Source organism: Muntiacus reevesi, chromosome 3, assembly GCF_963930625.1.
Source record: "Muntiacus reevesi chromosome 3, mMunRee1.1, whole genome shotgun sequence".
In the NCBI taxonomy this organism is placed as follows: Eukaryota; Metazoa; Chordata; class Mammalia; order Artiodactyla; family Cervidae; genus Muntiacus; species Muntiacus reevesi.
Genome location: NC_089251.1, coordinates 154705601 through 154724931, shown reverse-complemented (window position 1 = coordinate 154724931; position 19331 = coordinate 154705601). Strand labels below are relative to the sequence as shown.

Below are 19331 nucleotides of genomic sequence, written 5' to 3'. Positions count from 1 at the left end.
TGTGTCTTTATGCAACTGGAAACAAGTGAGGTATGTCTTCTTGGCCAGCTGCTATGCTTCTGCGGTCATCTTAATTACTCAAACGGGATTTTGTGTTATGTCTACTGGACAGTGTTTATTTTATGACTTCTTATAGTTCTGTTCTGAAGGTCAGTCCTTTCCTTTCACACAGGAATTTGTGAACATCTAAGTACATTAGGTCTTACACTTCCATAATGGTTGTTTAGAAGCCGAAGAATGCTAATACTCTTCAAAATCTCTATTCTTTAATAAAATATATAGATGCATTTGACTATCAGTAACAGTTAGAGTGGTGGAAATTCAACTTGAACTACAGACAGTGGCTCCTCTGTAACTGCACTGTTCCCCAGGTGTCCAGTCTTACCTGCTCACCAGTCCTTGTTTCGTCCCTAACATACATACCTCATGGAAACACTTGATATTTTACCTGCCTGTGGGTGAGGTGATACTTCTGCCTTCAGCCTCCTGCTGTAATGTTTTAAATCTATTTTCTCTTATATAGTCTACAATTGATGGCTCTTTCAAGGGAGAGGATCAAATATCATCCTCAATTCTGTCACTGTTTAACTATGCTAGTTACCTGTATATTCACTTCGGGTTTGTAACTTCTTAATATGGCATTAAGAATCCCTTATGGGTAGCGTAGCTTCCATGGGTAGTTCTTCCCAGTAGAGGCCCCCAGCAGCAGTTGACTGTTTGCCCTGCAGATTTATTTGCAAAAAGGTATATAGCCCCACTGATACAGCTGCTCCTGGTTCTGGCCTTTTACAGGAGCCTTGCTAAAGGGAAAAGTGTTAGTCGCTCAGTTGTGTTTGAATTTTTGTGACCCCATGGACTGTAGCCCATCAGGGTTCCTCTGTCCGTGGAATTCTCCAGACAGGCATGCTGGAATGGGCCATCATTCAGCACACTTCTAACACATATTTATATTAATATTATTTGAATATGTTTTCCTGCTTATACCATGAAAAGAACTCTTGAGAAGCGGTATTTTTCCTTGAAGTTTCTCTTGTTTGCTGTTCATATTGATTCTTGTGGACTAATAATCTCCATCTTGTATGTAGATATCAACATAGAGAAACTGGAAAACATGCTGGGCATTTCTTGGGTTGATGCTTATGGAAACAAAGCCTCTTTGCACATAAAAAATGGATATACACACAACGTTAAAGGAGAAGAAGATTCTATGACTAGCATTAGAAAAGGAAGCCTACAGTAAGTCATTTAAAAGCGTGAATAGGCAGTTTGCTCTCCTGTCACTAACTTATCATTCTCATTGTTAGGAAACAATAACAAAGGCGGTTACATTCCCACAGGGATGTGGTGGCATCCTGGAGGGATATGAGGACCATAAATTTGTGTCCATGGAATGTTTTATCCAATAATCTCTAAATACTAGTTATTAAAATGGAGCTATGCCCACCTGACATTCTGATTTATAGGTCTCGTTTACTCATTGATGATTTTCTCCAATTTTTGTTTCTGGAGGTATAGATTGCCAAGTGGATAAAGCCATTGATTAGAACTGCACCCCTAAGGCAGGTGTCAGTGAAATCAGCAAGTCATAAGAATAAAATGCATTAGTTATCATCCCTGAGCAGTCTTTCACATTCTCGAGGATTTAAAAGTTTCATTATCTTTCAGTGTTATCAAGGGTTCAATTCTTTTTTAAGATCACACTGGTTAGGTGTTCTTTGTTGTACACAAAAACCCACAAAACAAAAAACAAACTACACTGACTTATTTAAAAGCTCTTGTAGAAAACCCAGTAAACATGAACTTTGCCATAGTGAGATTATAGTGTTTGTTTTCACTCATTTCATAATTCAACTACAATTTATATTATTAATCAAATGAAACCTTGCCAGTCACTTTGTTTCTGAGGGCCTCTGCTCCTTTGATATAAAATGAGGTTAAACTAAATGATTATTGAGGTGCTGGTGGCTCAGACGGTAAAGCGTCTGCCCACAATGTGGGAGATGTGGGTTCGATTCCTGGGTCAGGGAAATCCCCTGAAGAAGGAAATGGCAACCCACTGCAGTACTCTTGCCTAGAAAATTCCATGGATGGAGGAGTCTGGTGGGCTACAGTCCATAGGGTTGCAAAGAGTTGAACATGACTGAGTGACTTCACTTTCTAGCTCAAAAATACTTGGTTCTGTGATATTAACTTAAATCTCGCAAAAACTTGTTAACAGATTGCAAAGTGATCCCACAGGTACAAATGCAAAACATTTTATTTTTTTCCATTCAAGAATCAAAACTGTAGGACCTGAGTTGTACTGGAGAACATTTATCATTTGTTCAAACAGATATAGATCACAAAACAGCAGAGGGGGCAACATTTACTTGGAAGCCTTGCATCTGAGAATCTAGACTTTTAATATATGAGAGAAGTAATGATTTTTTTAAAGAAATACTGACAATAATTGGTTATTTGTTTAAAATGCCTGAAACAATGCTGACATTCAGTAAGTGTAAATTATAAAAACTAGTATTTTGTTTATCTCCTCAACTAAAGGTCACTGGATAATTAGCATATCAAAACCAAAATCCCCTCATTGGAATATTAATCAATGTGATATAAATATCGTGAGTTGTCATATAAATGTGGCTTTGATTACCTATATGCCCATTTCTTATGTCTGTACTAAATTAATGGTTTTCAGAACAGTGGCTTTGGATGAAGTATAGTCTACAAAAGAATCAATTAAAATAGTCTGAAGATGTTATATTTTTAGCACCTTTCTAAAACTCTGTTCTTATCAAAGGAACCCAAATGATGAATATTTGAACACATTTATAGGCTTGGTTCTCCATGAATATAGTCATAGTAAATATCTAACTTCTACTCTTTTCACCCAATTTCACAATTTTTTGTGGATGAAAGTGTAAACTGTTCATGAGTACTCTCATTTTGTTCCCTGGATTTGAAATCATTCCCAGACTGCTTTTTCAAATAATCATTACTAGAACTTTAAGAGCTTTAAGTGGGTATCACACCCTCAGGGTCAGTTACTGTGAAATTCTAGTCTCTTCAATCAACAGAGAAAATTTCCTCTTAACTGTAAATTCACTGATTTTCTGTACAGATTTTATTTTTAGTAAAAGATACCTATGCACTTACAAGCAAAGTATTAGTCTTATTAGTTTTTAGCATTTGCTTTATGATCAGCAACCCCAGTGAGTCTTATTTCATTTATACTGGCTTCTGTCACAGTATTTTGAATTCAAACATAGATCTTAAGCTATTATTTTTAAAAAATATAAAAAGGGAAACTGCTAAATTTAACAGGGATTTTACAGTTTATTGCTCAAAAGGAGATGAATTTTCTCCAGTTTTAGATTCTACTGGTTATAATTTGAAGTAATTGCTAATGCATGAGAGGCTTAACAGCTACAACAATGTTATAAGTTCAGTACAGACTTAAATGACACTTTAAATAGGACAAATTTCAGAATTAAAAAAAAATGCTAATATATATCTAGTAGATCAACAAACCAACCAACCAAAAGGCACCAGCAGATTTTAGACAACGCAAAAGGACTTCACAAACTGGAAGCATAATCTTCTAAACGCTACAGGGCTGAATGTGTTCTGGTCAGATGACAGACTTTCTTCCCTCACTCTTACTTTTACATTAATTTTTTTGTCTGAAACCGGAAAGTCTAGCATGGGGGTCAAGTAGATCAAAAGTGACAAACAGCTTCAAGACCTGAAGGGGTGCCTGGTACAATCTCTGCCCTCCTCACTCCTCAGGTCTAGAAAGCATCCACCCTGTGCCCCAGCACAGTGAAGACTACGCAGCCACTAGAAGCGGGTCTTTAGAGCAGGCCCTCTGGGCAGAGGTCTGTGCTCTTAAAGGATTTTGCTTTCTTTTGCTCTGATTTCACCAAGCAGTTGTTATACAATGTATGGCAAGGAGTGGGGGTAAGTGAATGAATGTGTGTGTGTGTAGCTTTTAATAAATAGCACATAAAAAAGCAAAAGCATAGCTGTTTGCAGATCCTAGGTAGGGTGGGATCAGTTTTTTTTTTTTTACTAAAAAGCCATATTTCTAACCAGCACAGGTAGAGCTGCCTCTCCAGGCAGGTCCACCCAGGAAGAGCTTCTATTCTTTGAGCTCTTATACCATGGCAGTCACTAACCATTTTGAATATGTTAATCCACTTATTTCTCACCCTATGAGAGAGAGATGTGGGAAGAAGCATTAATATTTAAGAGGACATGCTTTGGAATCAATTAAATATGAGGTTACATTCCAGCTTGACCACTGCTTACTAAATAGCTTCAGACAAGTTGCAAGCATATCTGAATCTCAGCATCCTCATCTGTAAATTGGGGCAACTGAGATAAACAACAGAAAAATGCTTAGCAGATTCTGCAGGGTTTATTAAGAGTTCAAAATACTTTTGCTCTTATTAATATATTCAAATATTAATAAGATGTACAGATGAGGAAACAGAAGCTTGGAAAAGCTAGAAAATGTGCACAAGAGCACATAGTTGACTAGCAGTGAAACTAGGATTTGAAATAGTGTCTGTATGACAAAATGTATCTTTTTTCAACCCCTATACTGGACCATTCTATAACACAATTTATTATTATATCCATTGGTATAATGAATATAGTAATATAAGAACTGTAATGGATATAATAATTTACTACTCTAAAACCCCCTACTTTAAAAATAGTCCAGAAAGAGGAAGTTTCCCACTGAAGGACTTCACTTGTATTTGTTTTTTCAAAATGGTCAGTTTGCAGTGAGTGTCCTGACAGTTAATATTTCTGATATACTTTAGGCTAATAAAAGATCTTACATGACTTAAAAAAGGTCCAGTTCCTTGCCTCTAATCATTTATCTCCTAAACTGTTCTTTGAAAAATGTCCTTGGGGGCTGTTTGCTAAGAGTCTCTGAATGGAGCTGAACACACTGCTTTGGATTCTTGTAGCCTCTACAGTAGTCTTGAGCCCATTTCACCTTATCCTCACTATATGGAGAATTCCTATCATTTCTGGCTGCAATTTCACACCTGTCAATCCACTGTGACAAAAAGACCACGGCAGGGCTTCACTAGCAGGACATGTCTTTAAGTTTCCAACAGTTTTTTTTCTTTTTTCCAGATGTTATATTTACAGTTCCCTTGAAATTTTTAGTTACTTATCTTCCCTCACCCCTCCCTCCAGCACCCACAGAACATCCGTGGCAAAACAAAACAAAAACTGATGCTAGCATATTGTGATTTCCTCTACTAGATAAATAATTTCTTGTTTTTCCTCCTTCACTGAGGGATAGGACAAGAGATAATCTCTGATTCATACTGGAAGGAGGGAAATTTCCTTTGATGACTCAGATTTAAACAGGTCTGTACATGTTTGGTTTTGTTTGGAGATCAGTATTTAATTTAGAAATGCCTTGAGAGTTGAGATTTATAATATCTTTTAGGCTAATAATACAGGGATCTTGTATGACTTGAGAAAGGCGCAGTTACCATATCTCTCTTCAGTTCATCTGGTGCATGAAAAGCTATTTCATTTGCATTCAAAGCTAAAAAATTTCCAGGGTGCAAAAGCCTGCAAGGTATAGGAGGACATCAGCTGCCTGAAGCTTTATAACATCAAGTGTAGTTTGGGGAGGACAAAGAAGCAGCAAGATGAGTCTTTCCTTTTATGGAGGAAGGGGGCTTAGGTTCTGACTTGGCAGAGCAGATTCATTTAGAAAAAGAAGGCTCCCTCGGTTTAAATTCCAGTTTCTAAATCTCTTTGGGGAGATGAAGGCTCTTCTTGTGTGCCTTTCACAATCAGACAGTTGGTTATAGCCTCTCCCCTCCATGGCTTTGAAATCCTCTCCTATTCACATGGTCACAAGCAGACAGCCCTGGGGCAGGGATGGCCGTTGCTTCCTGGGCCCCACACTGGCTGGGTTCCACCGGGCGGAAGGGTTTCCAGCGTTAGGCAGGGCTGCCCTTGGATTGACAAATGCCCACTACTTAGCGGAACAACAGCCCCAGGCAACCTCTCTGTCCCCAAATAGCCTTTTGCTACATTAATTGCATCATTGAGGCATTAGAAAAATTAAGTGGCCTTTTTATTCCAAGGCAACCATTTGAAGAAGAAAATATTTTGGACTAGCCTTTGTAACTATTTTACTTTACAGTTATGGTCTCTCTGAGTAATGAGCAGCGTATCTAGCGAGTGTGTAGAGTTATGCTCTATAGTTTTAGTGCATCATTTGCTAGAAAAGAGTGCAACAAGATTACTTTGGCCAAAAGTCTTAATAGGAAGAGGCTAGTTCATTTCTAATGGAATCAGTCATCAATACTTAGTTCCCCAAACACTGGTGACCTTTGGACAAAGGGACGCTTTAAAAAGTTATGAATTTGACTTGTTGCTTAAAAAACAAAACTTACATGATTCCCTCATTTCCACAAAGAGTTAATAAATAGCCGCTGAATTAACTTGCCCTGTCCAACTAACAGCTGCAGTCAGAGCCCCACGTTCACAATGCAGAGAGACAAATGAATTTGACTAGGTTGCCTGCACCTGTTCTCCTTCCCAACCTGTACGGAGCGCATCCACCTGCTCTTGACAAGGGACTCCACCCTGCTCACTCCTGAGGCACTGCTTGGGTTTAGGCTGCAGTTATCCGGGAAATTCCCACCCCGTGTGCAGATTCCACAGGTGCCTGCAGAAGGCAAAGAGGACAACGCCTTCTGTGTGTGTGTGTGTGATCTCTGACAGGCAGGACAGCTATACAAACGGCTGGGACTGAGATCTTGGCTGCCGAGGAGGCCCAGCTGGGTGGGAGGAGAGCAGGAGCACTGACCTGGAAGATGAGCACTTTGAAGTGGTTGCGCCGGAGGAGCTGGGCGTGGTTGTCCTCCAGCCGCTTCACCTGCGCGCTCTGCCTGTCCATGCGCTCCTTGACGGCGCGCGTGTGCGCGCTAACCTTGCGCGACTTCTCCAGCAACTTGCTCACCGTGTTGCTGGTGGAGGCCTGGTACTTGGAGAGCTTGGTGAGGTCGTTCTGGATACCCTTCACCGAGCCCTCCAGGCTGATCTGCCGCTGCTCCATCTTATGCTGGTTCTCCTGCACGGCGTCGAGCATGTTCACCAGCTTGTCCAGGAGCGTGAGCACCGTGACAGCGTTCACCTGCGAGCTGTCCCGGATGGCTTCCTCCGTGCTCCCCAGATGCAGGCTGGGGCTCGGCGTCGAGGACGGCACCGGACTGGAGCTGGCCGGCTTCTCCGGCCGCACGCTGGGACCTGGGTGCTGGAACTTTTCAGCTTGTACGGCGTCCTCCCCCATGGCTGCTGCACAGGTGGGAGCTTGCCTCTGGCCCCGGCGAGAAGGACGGTGGTTAGGGGGTGCCGAGCCTCGCCCTCTGGTTGGAGCTCAGAGCACCGCTCTCTAAGACTGGCAGAGGTTCAGACAGTCAACAACTGGCTACACTGATCAGGGGAACCGCATTCCAGCTGCTCTTAAAAGCCCTCCTCCACCCAGTGGGAGGCGAAGGACACAGAACTGAGAACCACTCAGGGTTCAGAGGCATGTACACAGCTTCCTAAGCGCGTTCTCCTTGGCACAGGGCACTTTCCTGCAGGTTTGCCGTTTCTTTCCTGTGCCTCTTCCCTTTTAAGAATAAGTTCAATGTCATATTTCACTCCTGACTTCATCTAGAGGCGGAGAAAAACATGCTAATTTGGCCCAGGGCCATAGGCTCCAATTGGCTAAAGATAGTAAACTTTTCTCTGGCAGCTATGCTACGTATGCTACAGAGAGCCTGGTTTTTTTGTTTTTTGTTTTTTTTTTCTCTTCCTGGATACAAGTTATTGTAATGGAAAGTATTGTTTGCCTTTGCCCTAGAACAGACTGATGCGCTTCAGAATGCCTGGTGTCCACTGAAAGAGGCCAAATTTAAAGGGTACTTGCAGTCAAGCCCGTAGTGTTAGTTTTTAATTTTCAAAGGGATTGAAGTAACTGATAATGACAAGAACAGCCCAGTTCTTACTCTTGCAATTGGAGATGCAAGATAAAATGAAAGAGACTGAAAGTCAGGGATGTTAAAACATCCGACCCTGTTATGGACGGTTATCATGTCATATAGATGGGAACTTTTTGAATAGCCACTTAAAACAGTTTCTTATGAAAAGTAAAATTGAAACAGGAAATGCCAAATAAAAAAGGTGTGGTCTGTTTAAGAACCTACCATGCTGAGTTATTGTAACTAATTTTGAATCAGGGTGGAGAGGTTTTCTCAAATGCCCACCTCTGCAAGGCATTTATTGACACGTGCCCAGAAGTACGACTCTCAGGCAGGTTGAGTTGGAGTTTCTGAAGTGCTTCTAATGTTTGACATTTCCAAATTCCTACTCAGTGAAGTGGTACACCTGTTCTGAAAAGTGGCCCTGCTCAGCTGAGCCCTTGGGACATGGGGCTTATTTCCTGAAACGACTTTACATGCTTTAATTGGTTTTAAACGTATCCAGTCTTTGAAAGAGCTTTAGCAGGAAGTTTGTAATAGGCCTTCTATGAACAGTTTTGAGAACAAATGCCAGCAGATTTTGGGTCAGGGATTGATAATGGATAAAGTGCCATTCTTCAATGGCAGCATCTACATGTGAACCAGTCAGTCATTGTCACATTTATTGAACACATGCGTCCACACTGTCTGCTCAGCCCTTTGCTTGGTGAACTGTCTAGAGGATACTCATAAAGTGTGGTCTAAGACCCTGTCCTCAGTGCGTATGCCTGCTAATTAGGGAGATGAAGCAAAGATTTTACAGAGGTCCCCAATTTTCTTCAGATAATTGGTACCCTCCCAAACCCACTTAAATTGAGTCTTTTAAAAAGAGGGAGGAAAAAAGTAAAAGTATTTGGTTGAGACATTATCTTTAAAAAAATAAGAAAATTATTAAAATTGATTTACCTTACATTTAACAAAATTTAGTTGGTCAGTGATGTGTTAAACATTAGAACAAAAGCTGAATCAAGTTTTGATTTTGAGAAGCATAATTTTCTAACAAAATTATATGGTATCATGACATAATATCCTTTTTACGTTTGACTTCTGTGGGCAAATCATAAAGAGGGTCATTATTGCAAAAATATTTGAGGGCTTCATCAATTTTCCAAGAGTCTCTCTTGAATTTTGACATTCTAATCATTCCCTTTTGAGGCACTTACTGTGCCATTATCTGTGTGGATTTTTTTCTTCTTCAAATGTTAACTATTCCAGCTGCTGATTCTCATTTCCCAGAAGAGTTGCCCACAGTTCAGGGGCTTGTCTAATGTTACCTTCATCAACTTCATGATTTCTTAACATGTTTGAAAGATTTGCAATTTCATGCTATAATCACGTTGTCCCGATTTTGCCTTGATTTGCACTGATTTTGCATTGCATTGTTGGAGACTGTATAATCAGTTAGATGAATAGAGACATTAAAGACATGGAATGAGATGGGAAAAGGAGAGAGGCTAGTTGTTAAACAGGAAAAAATGTTTGCAGGTGGCTTATTTATTTTTAAAAATTAATTTTGAATAACACAAGTAACAGTTGTCTATTGCTGTGGAAGAAACCAGCCAAAATTCAGTGGCTGAAAACAACCATCATGTGTTTTCTTTACTCATGATTCTGGGATTGGCTAGGCAGGGCTCAGATGGAATGGGTTATCTCTACTAGACATATTCACCTAGGAATCCAAGATGGTCTCAGTCTCATGTCTGGCTCCTTAACTGAGATGAAGGGAATTCTGGAATTTCTCTGTCTTCTATCTTTAAGCCTCCAGGGACTCTCCCTCTGATATCTCTAGTAGAGAACCGGGTTCCCAAGCAGTGGAAACAAAAGCTGTAGGATCTCTTAAAGCTAGGCTCTGGAACTCTGTCCCCTTGTCACTTTCTTCACATTCTATTGGTCAGAGCAGGTCAGTCAGTTTCAAGGGGACAGGAAATAGGCTTCACCCCTTTAGGGGAGGAGCAGTCAAGTCCCATGATACAGGTTGAGCAGCATGGCAAAGATTGTTGTAGCCATCTTTGGAGACAGTCTGCCTCAGCCTGAATCTACTTTTTCTTTCAAAAAACTATTACAGATAAAACCAAAGGCCCTATTAGTCACCATTTTTGTTTCATTTCCTTTTGCCTTTTGTCAGAAATAATCATTTTTATGGATTTGGAGTGAATGATTGGAAATTATAGGTGATTAGTTTTGTAGTGGGCTTCTCAGGCATCTTGGCAGTAAGAATTCGCCTGCCACACAGATGTGGGTTTGATCCCTGGGTCATGAAGATCCCCCGGAGAAAGGAAATGGCAACCCACTCCGATATTCTTGCCTGCGAAATCCATGGACAGAGAAGCTTGGAGGGCTACAGTCCTTGGGGTCGCAAAGAATCAGACACGATTTAGTGAGTAAAACAACAACAACAGATTCTTTAGTGACTAGTTACATGTTATGATGTAATTTGCTGTGTTGTCCAACCGTATAATCATAGGATCCATGAGGAGCTGTTTAATAATATAATGGGAACCAGTCCTGTACAAGATAGCATATGACTAAGTAATAGTGTGTGACATAAATTCTAAGGACATTGAGAGTTTATACAAGAAGAAAGTAAACACAATAAAAGAAAGAACTGTTGGTGAGTTAGAATTTGAGGAAATCCTGAGCAGATACAGTCTCCTTCTACCTGATCTTAAGCCCTGTTTCTGTCTGAGAGAGATTAGTGAAATTCAGCAATCAATTCCTAAGAGAAATTTTTGGAATATTAAATCTACTTACTGCATACTGTGATGTTCCTCAAAAATTAGGTAATGGAGTTAGACTTGATACAATGGCAGATAGAAGGCTCTTAGAGGTTTTTGAACATGTGAAAGTATGTGTTTAAGAAGAATTAGTAAAGCAATAAAATGTAGCAAGGGGTTGCTTGGTTTGCAATGGTTGTTGAATGGGAAATAAGTACTGGGTGTTGGAGCTGCAAATGTGATTAATATATATTTGTAGCCATTTAAAAGCTCCCACTTTACTGGGAGGACTAAGCAGGTAGACAAATGCTGGTGTAGATATATAGGCGTGGTGTTGGAATGGGGTGACATGAGGGCTTTAGTCATGGCAGGGGATAGTTAAGGGTCTGAATTCTCTAACTGACTTCCAGCTGTGTACTGTTACCTCAAATATCTAAGTGATTTAATCACAGAAGTCACTCCAAAAAAATGCTTTATTATTGGCTAAGGCATCCATCTCGATCTCCATGTGGTTTCCTCTTCATTTTTGTTGTTGTTTAGTTGATCAGTCATGTCCAGCTCTTTGTGACCTTATGGACTGTAGCCCGCCAGGCTCCTCTGTCCATGGGATTATCCCAGACAAGAATACTGGAGTGGATTGCCATTTCCTTCTCAAGAGGATCTGCCTGACACAGGGATTGAACCTGTATCTTTTGCAAGTCCCCTTACAGGAGGATTCTTTTCTGCTGAGACACCAGGGAAGGCCTTATTGCAGATCATTAGTAAGCTCTAAATCTTGGTTAACCCTTAGTATAATTTTTAAACCAGAGGCAGAGGCAGATCAGTGTCCTTCTTGGTTGGCCTGTTCCATTTAAACCCATATGGGAGCCCTGATATTCTTGATCTTCCTATTGTGTCAGTGATAGGAGGCCTGGAATAATGTGCCCACAGAAAAGAAAGTTCTTCTCAATGGCGAAAGAAGCAGAGAAGGCTAAGCTGGGTACTCCATGTATCTTTTCTTTGAGCCCTTAGTATTAAAAAGCCTTTCAAATGATGGCTTGCCTCTTGACTAGGTCATACAAATATATAAACCCTATGAAAGAAAGAGGAACAGCATAAGACATTGAGTGTTTTTTGTTTTTTGTTTTTTAAGAAGTAGGAGAGAGAGAGAAATAGAAACAGAGGAAACAAAAGGAAAGTATCTTCTAGGAGAAGGAGAAATCTTCACCTTTTACCTCTTCTTAATGAAATATCTTTCTACCATCTACCATATAAATGTGATGTCTCCTTTATGTCCCTAACTTCTGGCTGTTGAGAGGCAATTCTCCATGATTCTTCATATTTCTGAATGTCTTTTGAGCAGAAACACTGACAATCTTTTGTCCTGGTCTGCCTTTTCAAAAATTTTTGTATAGTGAGCAACTTTGAAAAGTAGAGATAGTAGCAGAGAATAGAGAAGGAGCAGACAGTAGGGCTATTTGATGTCCAGTATGTTAATGTTTTCCTCTGGGGAAAGGTTAGGCAGGTTGTTTGCCACCTCTTATGAACGCTTGAAGTTTCCTAAACTTGGGGTTCCTCATAGGTGATGCAAATCTGTAATGTGCAGCATCTACCTGTACCCACCTCTGTGTCACTCGCATGGGACCTGGGGGGGAGGCAAAGAAACTAATATGAACATGAAGTTTATGTCCCTGCTGTGTCATGAGTAGTAAGTAGTCTTTGTCTCTAAGTCCGGAGTCTCTGAACTTCTACCATGAAAACTGTGGCAGGTTTAACATGTTTGTTTGCTAGTATGGTTAAAAAGTCTGATCATTCACAGTTCTTGACACTGATCAGTTTTTCATCTAACCATAACATCTTGTGTGAATGAAGCTAAGAGAATGAGGCTGAGAATATGGAAGCTTGTTTAATGACACTGGAACCAGAAAGCTCGAACGGCATTTGCATTTGACCATGTTGCCTGGAGAGATGTGTCTGAAGATGATTTCTAGTGGTAATCTTGTCTTGGCACAATAGGGATTTCTGATGCCAGGGCATACTTACAACCTTTGAATCAAGAGAGAAAGGCCCCTACACACTAGGAAAGTAGATATACTGGAATCTTTGTGGTTATAGGTTTTATTTTGGAAGTTGGGGAAGATTCCTTCCATGGCCATATTCTTGCTTGGGAGTTTTGATTTTGGTGAGTGGCATGGATATTTGCTGTCTAGAAACCCAGTGGCTCAATGGTAAAAAATCTGCCTGTGGTGCAGGAGACATAGGTTCAATCCCTGGGTCTAGATGATCCCCTGGAGAAGGAAATGACAACCCACAGTATTCTTGCCTGGAAAATCCCATGGACAGAGGAGCCAGGCAGGCTACAGTCCATGGGGCTGCAAAAGAGTAGGACATGACTGAGCGACTAAACAACGGTGAATATTTGCTACCCATGTTTATCTGTCATGCTTCTGGGAATGCAGTGACTCATACATCCTTTGAATAAGTACTTATTGATCACCAATCATTTGCAAGGGATTATACCCATTTCTGAATGTATATTATTGCATAAAATACATTTGTCCTTTTCTTATAGATTTTAGCTTTTTTAAAGAAGGAAGATATAGGGGCTCTATTTTATCTGTATATTGAGGTTATGTTCCAAGAAAGTGCAATATGGTAGATTAAAATTACTTGCTATGACTCCCAGATAGTGTTAGTGGTAAAGAACCAGCCTGCCAATGCAGGAAACATGAGAGACTCAGGTTTAATCTCTGGGTTGGGAAGAATCCCTGGAGGAGGGCATGACAATCCACGCCAGTATTCTTGGCTGGAGAATCCCATGGACAGAAGGGCCCAGTGGGCTACAGTCCATAGGGTTGCACAGAGTGAGACACCATGGAAGCAAACCCCTTAGCGGATCCCCCTTAGCAGCTTAGAGGTGCAGTCTAATTCCGACTTCCTTATATAGTATCTGCAATAGCCTTAGTGGCTTGCTTGACCGAATAGAGTGAGTCAAAAGTAATCCGCTGGTACTTCTGAAGTTAGGACATGTGAAGGTTTGTAATCTTATCCTGGGTTTCTTGGGATACTAGCTTCATATTTAAAAATCTGACTATATTGAACCTTTCATGCTGTGAAGGAGCCTAAGGTAGCTCCCTCTCCATATGGAGAGGATATGAGGAGAAAAAAATATATGAGGTAGTTGTCTGAAGTATCTTTAACTACTTCCTTTCCTCTTCCCTGCCCAAGTGATGCCACAGTTGCTGTGGAGCAGAGATGAGCTGTGTCCTGTCTACAATTTCTTTTTTTTTTTTTTTTTATTAGTTGGAGGCCAATTCACAACATTTCAGTGGGTTTTGTCATACATTAACATGAATCAGCCATAGAGTTATACGTATTCCCCCTGTCTACATTTCTGACCCACAAAACTGTATGTCTATTAATTTTGGTTTTATGTTACTAAGTTTTACAGTGGTTATACAATAATAGGTAACTGTTTGCATGTAGTTTGCAATGAGAATGCAATTCATTAAGAATTATTGTTAACAGTTTAAGTTTGTTCACAGAACTCCTGTATCTGATATTTTTATATGTCCTACTATCCCCGGAAGTTAACTCCTGAAATAAGACTGTTGCTGTTGTCCAGTCACTCAGTTGTGTCTGACTCTGTGTGACCTCATGGACTATAGCACGCCAGGCTTCCCTGTCCTTCACCATCTCCCAGAGTTTGCTCAAATTCATATCCATCAAGTTGGTGACGCCATCCCACCATCTCATCCTCTGTCATTCCCTTCTCCTTCTGTCTTCAGTCTTTCCCAGCATCAGGGTCTTTTCCAATGAGTCAGCTCTTTGCATCAGGTGGCCAAAGTGTGGGAGCTTCAGCTTCAGTATCCATCCTTCCAATGAATATTCAGGACTGATTTCCCTTAGGATTGACTGGTTGGATCTCCTCGCTGTCCAAGGGACTCTCAAGAGTCTTCTCCAGCACCTTCTCCAATTCAAAGGCATCAGTTCTTTGGTGCTCAGCCTTTTTTATTGTCCAGTTTTCACATCCGTACATGCCTACTGGAAAAACCATAGCTTTGACTATATGGACCTTTTAGGCAAAGTAAAATAATACTATACAACAAAATAAAGGATTTTTTAATAATTATTTTTACCTTGTGGTGGTGGTGGTTATAGTCGCTAAGTTGTATCCAACTCTTTTGCAACTTCATGGACTGCAGCTTGCCAGGCTCCTCTGTCCATGGGATTCTCCAGGCAAGAATACTGGAGTGGGTTGCCATTTCCTTCTCCAGGGGATTTTCCTGATCCAGGGATCAAACCTGAGTCTCATGTATTGCAGGCAGATTCTTTACCACTGAACCACCAGGGAAGCCTGTTAAGAAAACCTAATCTCTGAACTTCATACCTAAGGTGATGAGATAAAAGCATATTACTAAGATAAATGGAATTAAGCAGAAAGGAAGGGGCTGAAGGATCATCTGATCACATCCACTTCACTCTACACTGATCCTGCAGTGGCTACAGATGAAAGTGAGGGTGCAGTTTGGAGAAGTCTTGAAGGTCCTGCCTTTTCCGTATTCTTTGGGTGAGGCAACAGAGAGAAACTGAGTGTTCACTTTCACTAGAAAGATTAATGATGGAAAAGCACACGATCACATAATCCTAATCTCTGCCAACCAGTTCTTTATATAACCCCTCAATGATGTCAGTGTGAAATACAGCAACATATAAGGAAACCCTATGTAAATGAGTGATGGGGCAAAGATAATGTATAGCATTGGCATAAGAGGTAGACTCTGCTTCACCTCCCATGTGCTTTCATTTAGGGAATACCATGGTTTTTGGAAATTTTAGAGGGGCTTACATTCTCAGGGCCTCCTCTGCCTCTTGGACTCCCATTTCCAAAGTGCTTTATTCCTGCCTAGTTGTGAACCCCAGCCCCTGCTTTGAGTGGGTCAGAATCCACTCACACAAAGCACCCACGAGTGTAGAGAGTATTCATGAAACTTTAGGGTCATATGAAGGTTTCTGACGTCTTACTGGTTCCCCTCTTCTCAGTTTGCTTTTTTCTCCTTACTTCCATTTCCTATTTCATGAGGGGAAATTTCACTCAAATACTGGCTTTTTCATTTTGTCCTCTACCTCAAGGAGATATTTTATTATCATGAAGACAGTTTTCTACTTTCCTAAGAAGAATTCTGGTGCCATTTAAGATAACTAAATTCTTCCCCATCTTGTTTTATTGTCAAGATCAAAGGAAGGGAGACAACACTGTTCATTCATCATCCATCCCTTCATATAGCAAACATTACTGAGCAACAAGCAGGTGGTGGGAACAGCAGTGAACACAAGACAGAGTCCCTGTCCCACTGGTACTTATGCTGTAAGGGTTGGGGTGGAGACAGATGATAAATAAAAATAAAATGGAACGTCAGACAGCAATAAGTACTATGAACACAAATAAAACACAGTAAGGGCCCAGAAAGTGATGAAGGCGCTACATTAGATAGGGCAGTCAAGGAAGTCCTCCTCAAAACAGGGACGTTTAGGCACAGATATGCTGCCAGAATCCAGTTGAGAGGACAGGAACTTCTTCTGTCATAACATAGTGTTTTTTACAGTGATGGAGTTTTAGGAGGGCACATGCCCAACCAGCTGAAGCTATACTTCCCAGCTTCTCTTTGAACCAGTTGTGGACGCCTTACCAAGTTCTGTTAATGTATGTAAGTAGAAGTGGTCTGGGCCACTTCCACAGACTGCCCTTTGAAAAATTAGGTGAGTGCTCCTCTGATCCCAACTCTCTTTCCTCCATATTTTTTTCCTAGGAGGTGGTAAAAACGGACTTGGATGCAGAAATGGAAACCACTGAAGATTGAAATGGAAACTGCAGATTGAAAATGGCAGCTCTTCCTGCTCTTTCACTCTTGCTCCCTCATAGCTTTTCCTTCCTCCACCCCCCTCCTCCCCCTTTTCTCTCTGCCCCTGCTCCCTGGAGTCAGCTTGCAAACAATAAAGAGTTAAGAGCCTGGACTCCCAAGCCAGACTTCCTAGGTTCAAATAGTAGCAAAGATGTATGACTTTGGACAATTACTTTTCCATTCTGAGCCCCAAATTCTTATAAAATGAAGATAATAATAAGTCTTATTGTTGTTATGAGGGTTAAATGAGTTAATATTTTTGAAATGCTTGGACCAGTACCTGTAACACGGTAAGCAGCATATGTATGTGTTAAATACATAAATTAAATAAATAAAAACTCTTAATATAACCATCTAGTTTAGCTTCTTGGGTTTGAAGATGTGATTTAATTTTTTTCAAAAATATGTTCATGTCTTGTGTGGCAGATGCCATATTCAAAATTAATGCTTCTGTTCATTTCTTACTTGCTCATTCACAGAGCACTCCATGGCACACCCAGAAGAAATGTATGGGGGTGCCTCAGCCTTCCCTACAGATAAATTAATAGGCTACTTCGATTTGCTACATGCTCAGCATAAAGTTAAGACTCTTAGACAACATAGAAAAAAGTGTAAACCCAGGTCTTTGTCTTGGAGAAGCTCAGAGTCTTTGGGGAAAAGTAAGTTTTACACAGGAGAAGCAATGAGAAAACAATACAAGGTAATATCTAATGAGGCATTGAAATTGTCCCTTAAGTTGCAGGAAACCCCTTAACCTGCTGGTAACCTTAGCTTTGCTTTTCTCATTACAGAGCCTGAAAACAAACAGGAACCCAGGCAAGGAGATTTAAATGAGAAGAGTAACTTAGTACTAATGTTTTTCTTAGCATGCAGTGTTTTTCATGTATGTTGTCTCAAGACACTGTAAGACCTTGAAAAACAGTGCCTGAAGGAAGTAGGCGGGGACTCTGCTGTTTTTTTCGTGGAGGTACTGCTACTGGGAAAGACCTTGGACTCTGGAAGGACTGTGAGATGAGCAGATGAACTTGTCACTCTCTTCCTTCCTCAGTCAGAGAGACCTTATCCAGCCTTGTCTCCACATCCCCTCTCCTTCCCCAGCACCCTGGTGCGGTCATTGAATCTTACATCTCCCTTATGAAGGAAATCTAGAGAGTCCCTTGATTACCTGTTTCAGAGTTTAATAAGCCTTATTTTTACATAGTTAATTTTGACACCTGTCTTGTGAATTTGTTCTTGAAGTAGGATGAAGGAGCATTAGAAAGTCATACAGTTTTATCCTCCATTTCACGCACACATACACACAAACAAAAATCAAGGACAGTAAAAATTTCTTACCCTGTTTTAAAAGGAAGTTATATTAATTTGAAAGCTTTAAAGAAGGAAATTCCAAAATTGTTTTGGGAGCCAAGTCTGGTATTTGTCAGGAAGTTCTTCTTCACAGATAATTTAAATCCTTCTTGTGGCAGTATAAAGCCATTTCCTCTCATTCTGTTCTGTTTTTTGAGTTAATGAACATCCACATAATGGATTTCTATAAATTACCTATTAATCATCTTTTGGTAATTTCTATATATTCATGGTAAAATCTAGGATCCCTGATTAAGTTGAGGCTATATCTACAGAGAACCCACTGATATAAATACTCTTTATTAAAAATATTTTGGCAAAGCTACATGTCTTAGCAATAAAATATTTTTGTAGGCAAATAGTGGTGATAGCAAGAAGCACTTGCCTGGTGGTTTACACTTAGAGAGCACTTGAACTGTCTTGAATTATCTCTGAATGCTAAAAATGTGTGATTCCAAATTCCTCTCCCTCTGGGCTCACATTTATTGGCCTCAAAGAAATGTTATCTTAGTTGAAGCTTTCGCTCTGTTCCAAATGGAAAAAATAAATAAACACTGAGTGAGCCAGAAATCCAGGTAACAGGCATAGGTGACAAGAACAGGAGGAGGAAGGGTTTGGCTGCTTGTCCTCATGTGCACAACTGCTTAATAGAACATGTATGAGTATCTCTTTCTAAAACAGTTTAAGGCTATTGCATAGACACAGTCATAATACCAGGCCTGATTAATGGCAAACATGATGAATGTATTATAATGCAAAAGGAATTTAATGTCTTCAGGCCTTGCTTTACTCATTTGTAAAACTTGCCTACTTGATTTCTAATGCCTTTTCTTTTTTTTTTTTTTTTAATTTTATTTTATTAGTTGGAGGCCAATTACTTCACAACATTTCAGTGGGTTTTGTCATACATTGACACGAATCAGCCATTGAGTTTTTCTAGTGATAACATTTTATAATTTAATGAACACTTTGACATATTTTTGCAGAGTAATTTTGTTAGTATTGTCTCAGATTTTGAACTTTAAAAACAATACTGACAAGCATACAAACTCGTGGGTCAGGAACTTCTATCAATGAGGGGCCCACAGCCATGCACCCTGTTGCCATTTCTTCCTTCTAGGGTGGGGAGGGGGCCAGGCTGGTCCAGAGGTCTGGCCTTGTGGCTTGGAGCCCAGATCCTGGGTCCCACTCCATCCCTCAGCCCTTGGGATCAACTGCAGTTGGAATCCAGAAGACTCCCTCCTTACCCGTGCCTCTTCTTGGTTTTGACCTCTGACCTCTCCCAGCACTTCCACCTGCCCTCCCCACCCAGCTTACACCTCAAGCCCAGCTCATACTGTACC

The 19331-nt window shown here is 40.5% G+C and overlaps 1 protein-coding gene across 4 annotated transcripts in view; it reads right to left on the bottom strand.

The window, feature by feature from the left end:
• Positions 1-7643, bottom strand: part of CAVIN2 (caveolae associated protein 2) — a 28100-nt gene extending 20457 nt beyond the window's left edge. For all 4 annotated transcript variants that reach the window (XM_065930929.1, XM_065930926.1, XM_065930927.1 and 1 more), the window contains exon 1: positions 6848-7643. In XM_065930929.1, coding sequence (XP_065787001.1) covers positions 6848-7330 — 483 coding nt within the window. In that variant the 5' untranslated portion in view covers positions 7331-7643. The remainder of the gene's footprint in view (positions 1-6847) is intronic.
• Positions 7644-19331: the final 11688 nt, after the last annotated feature.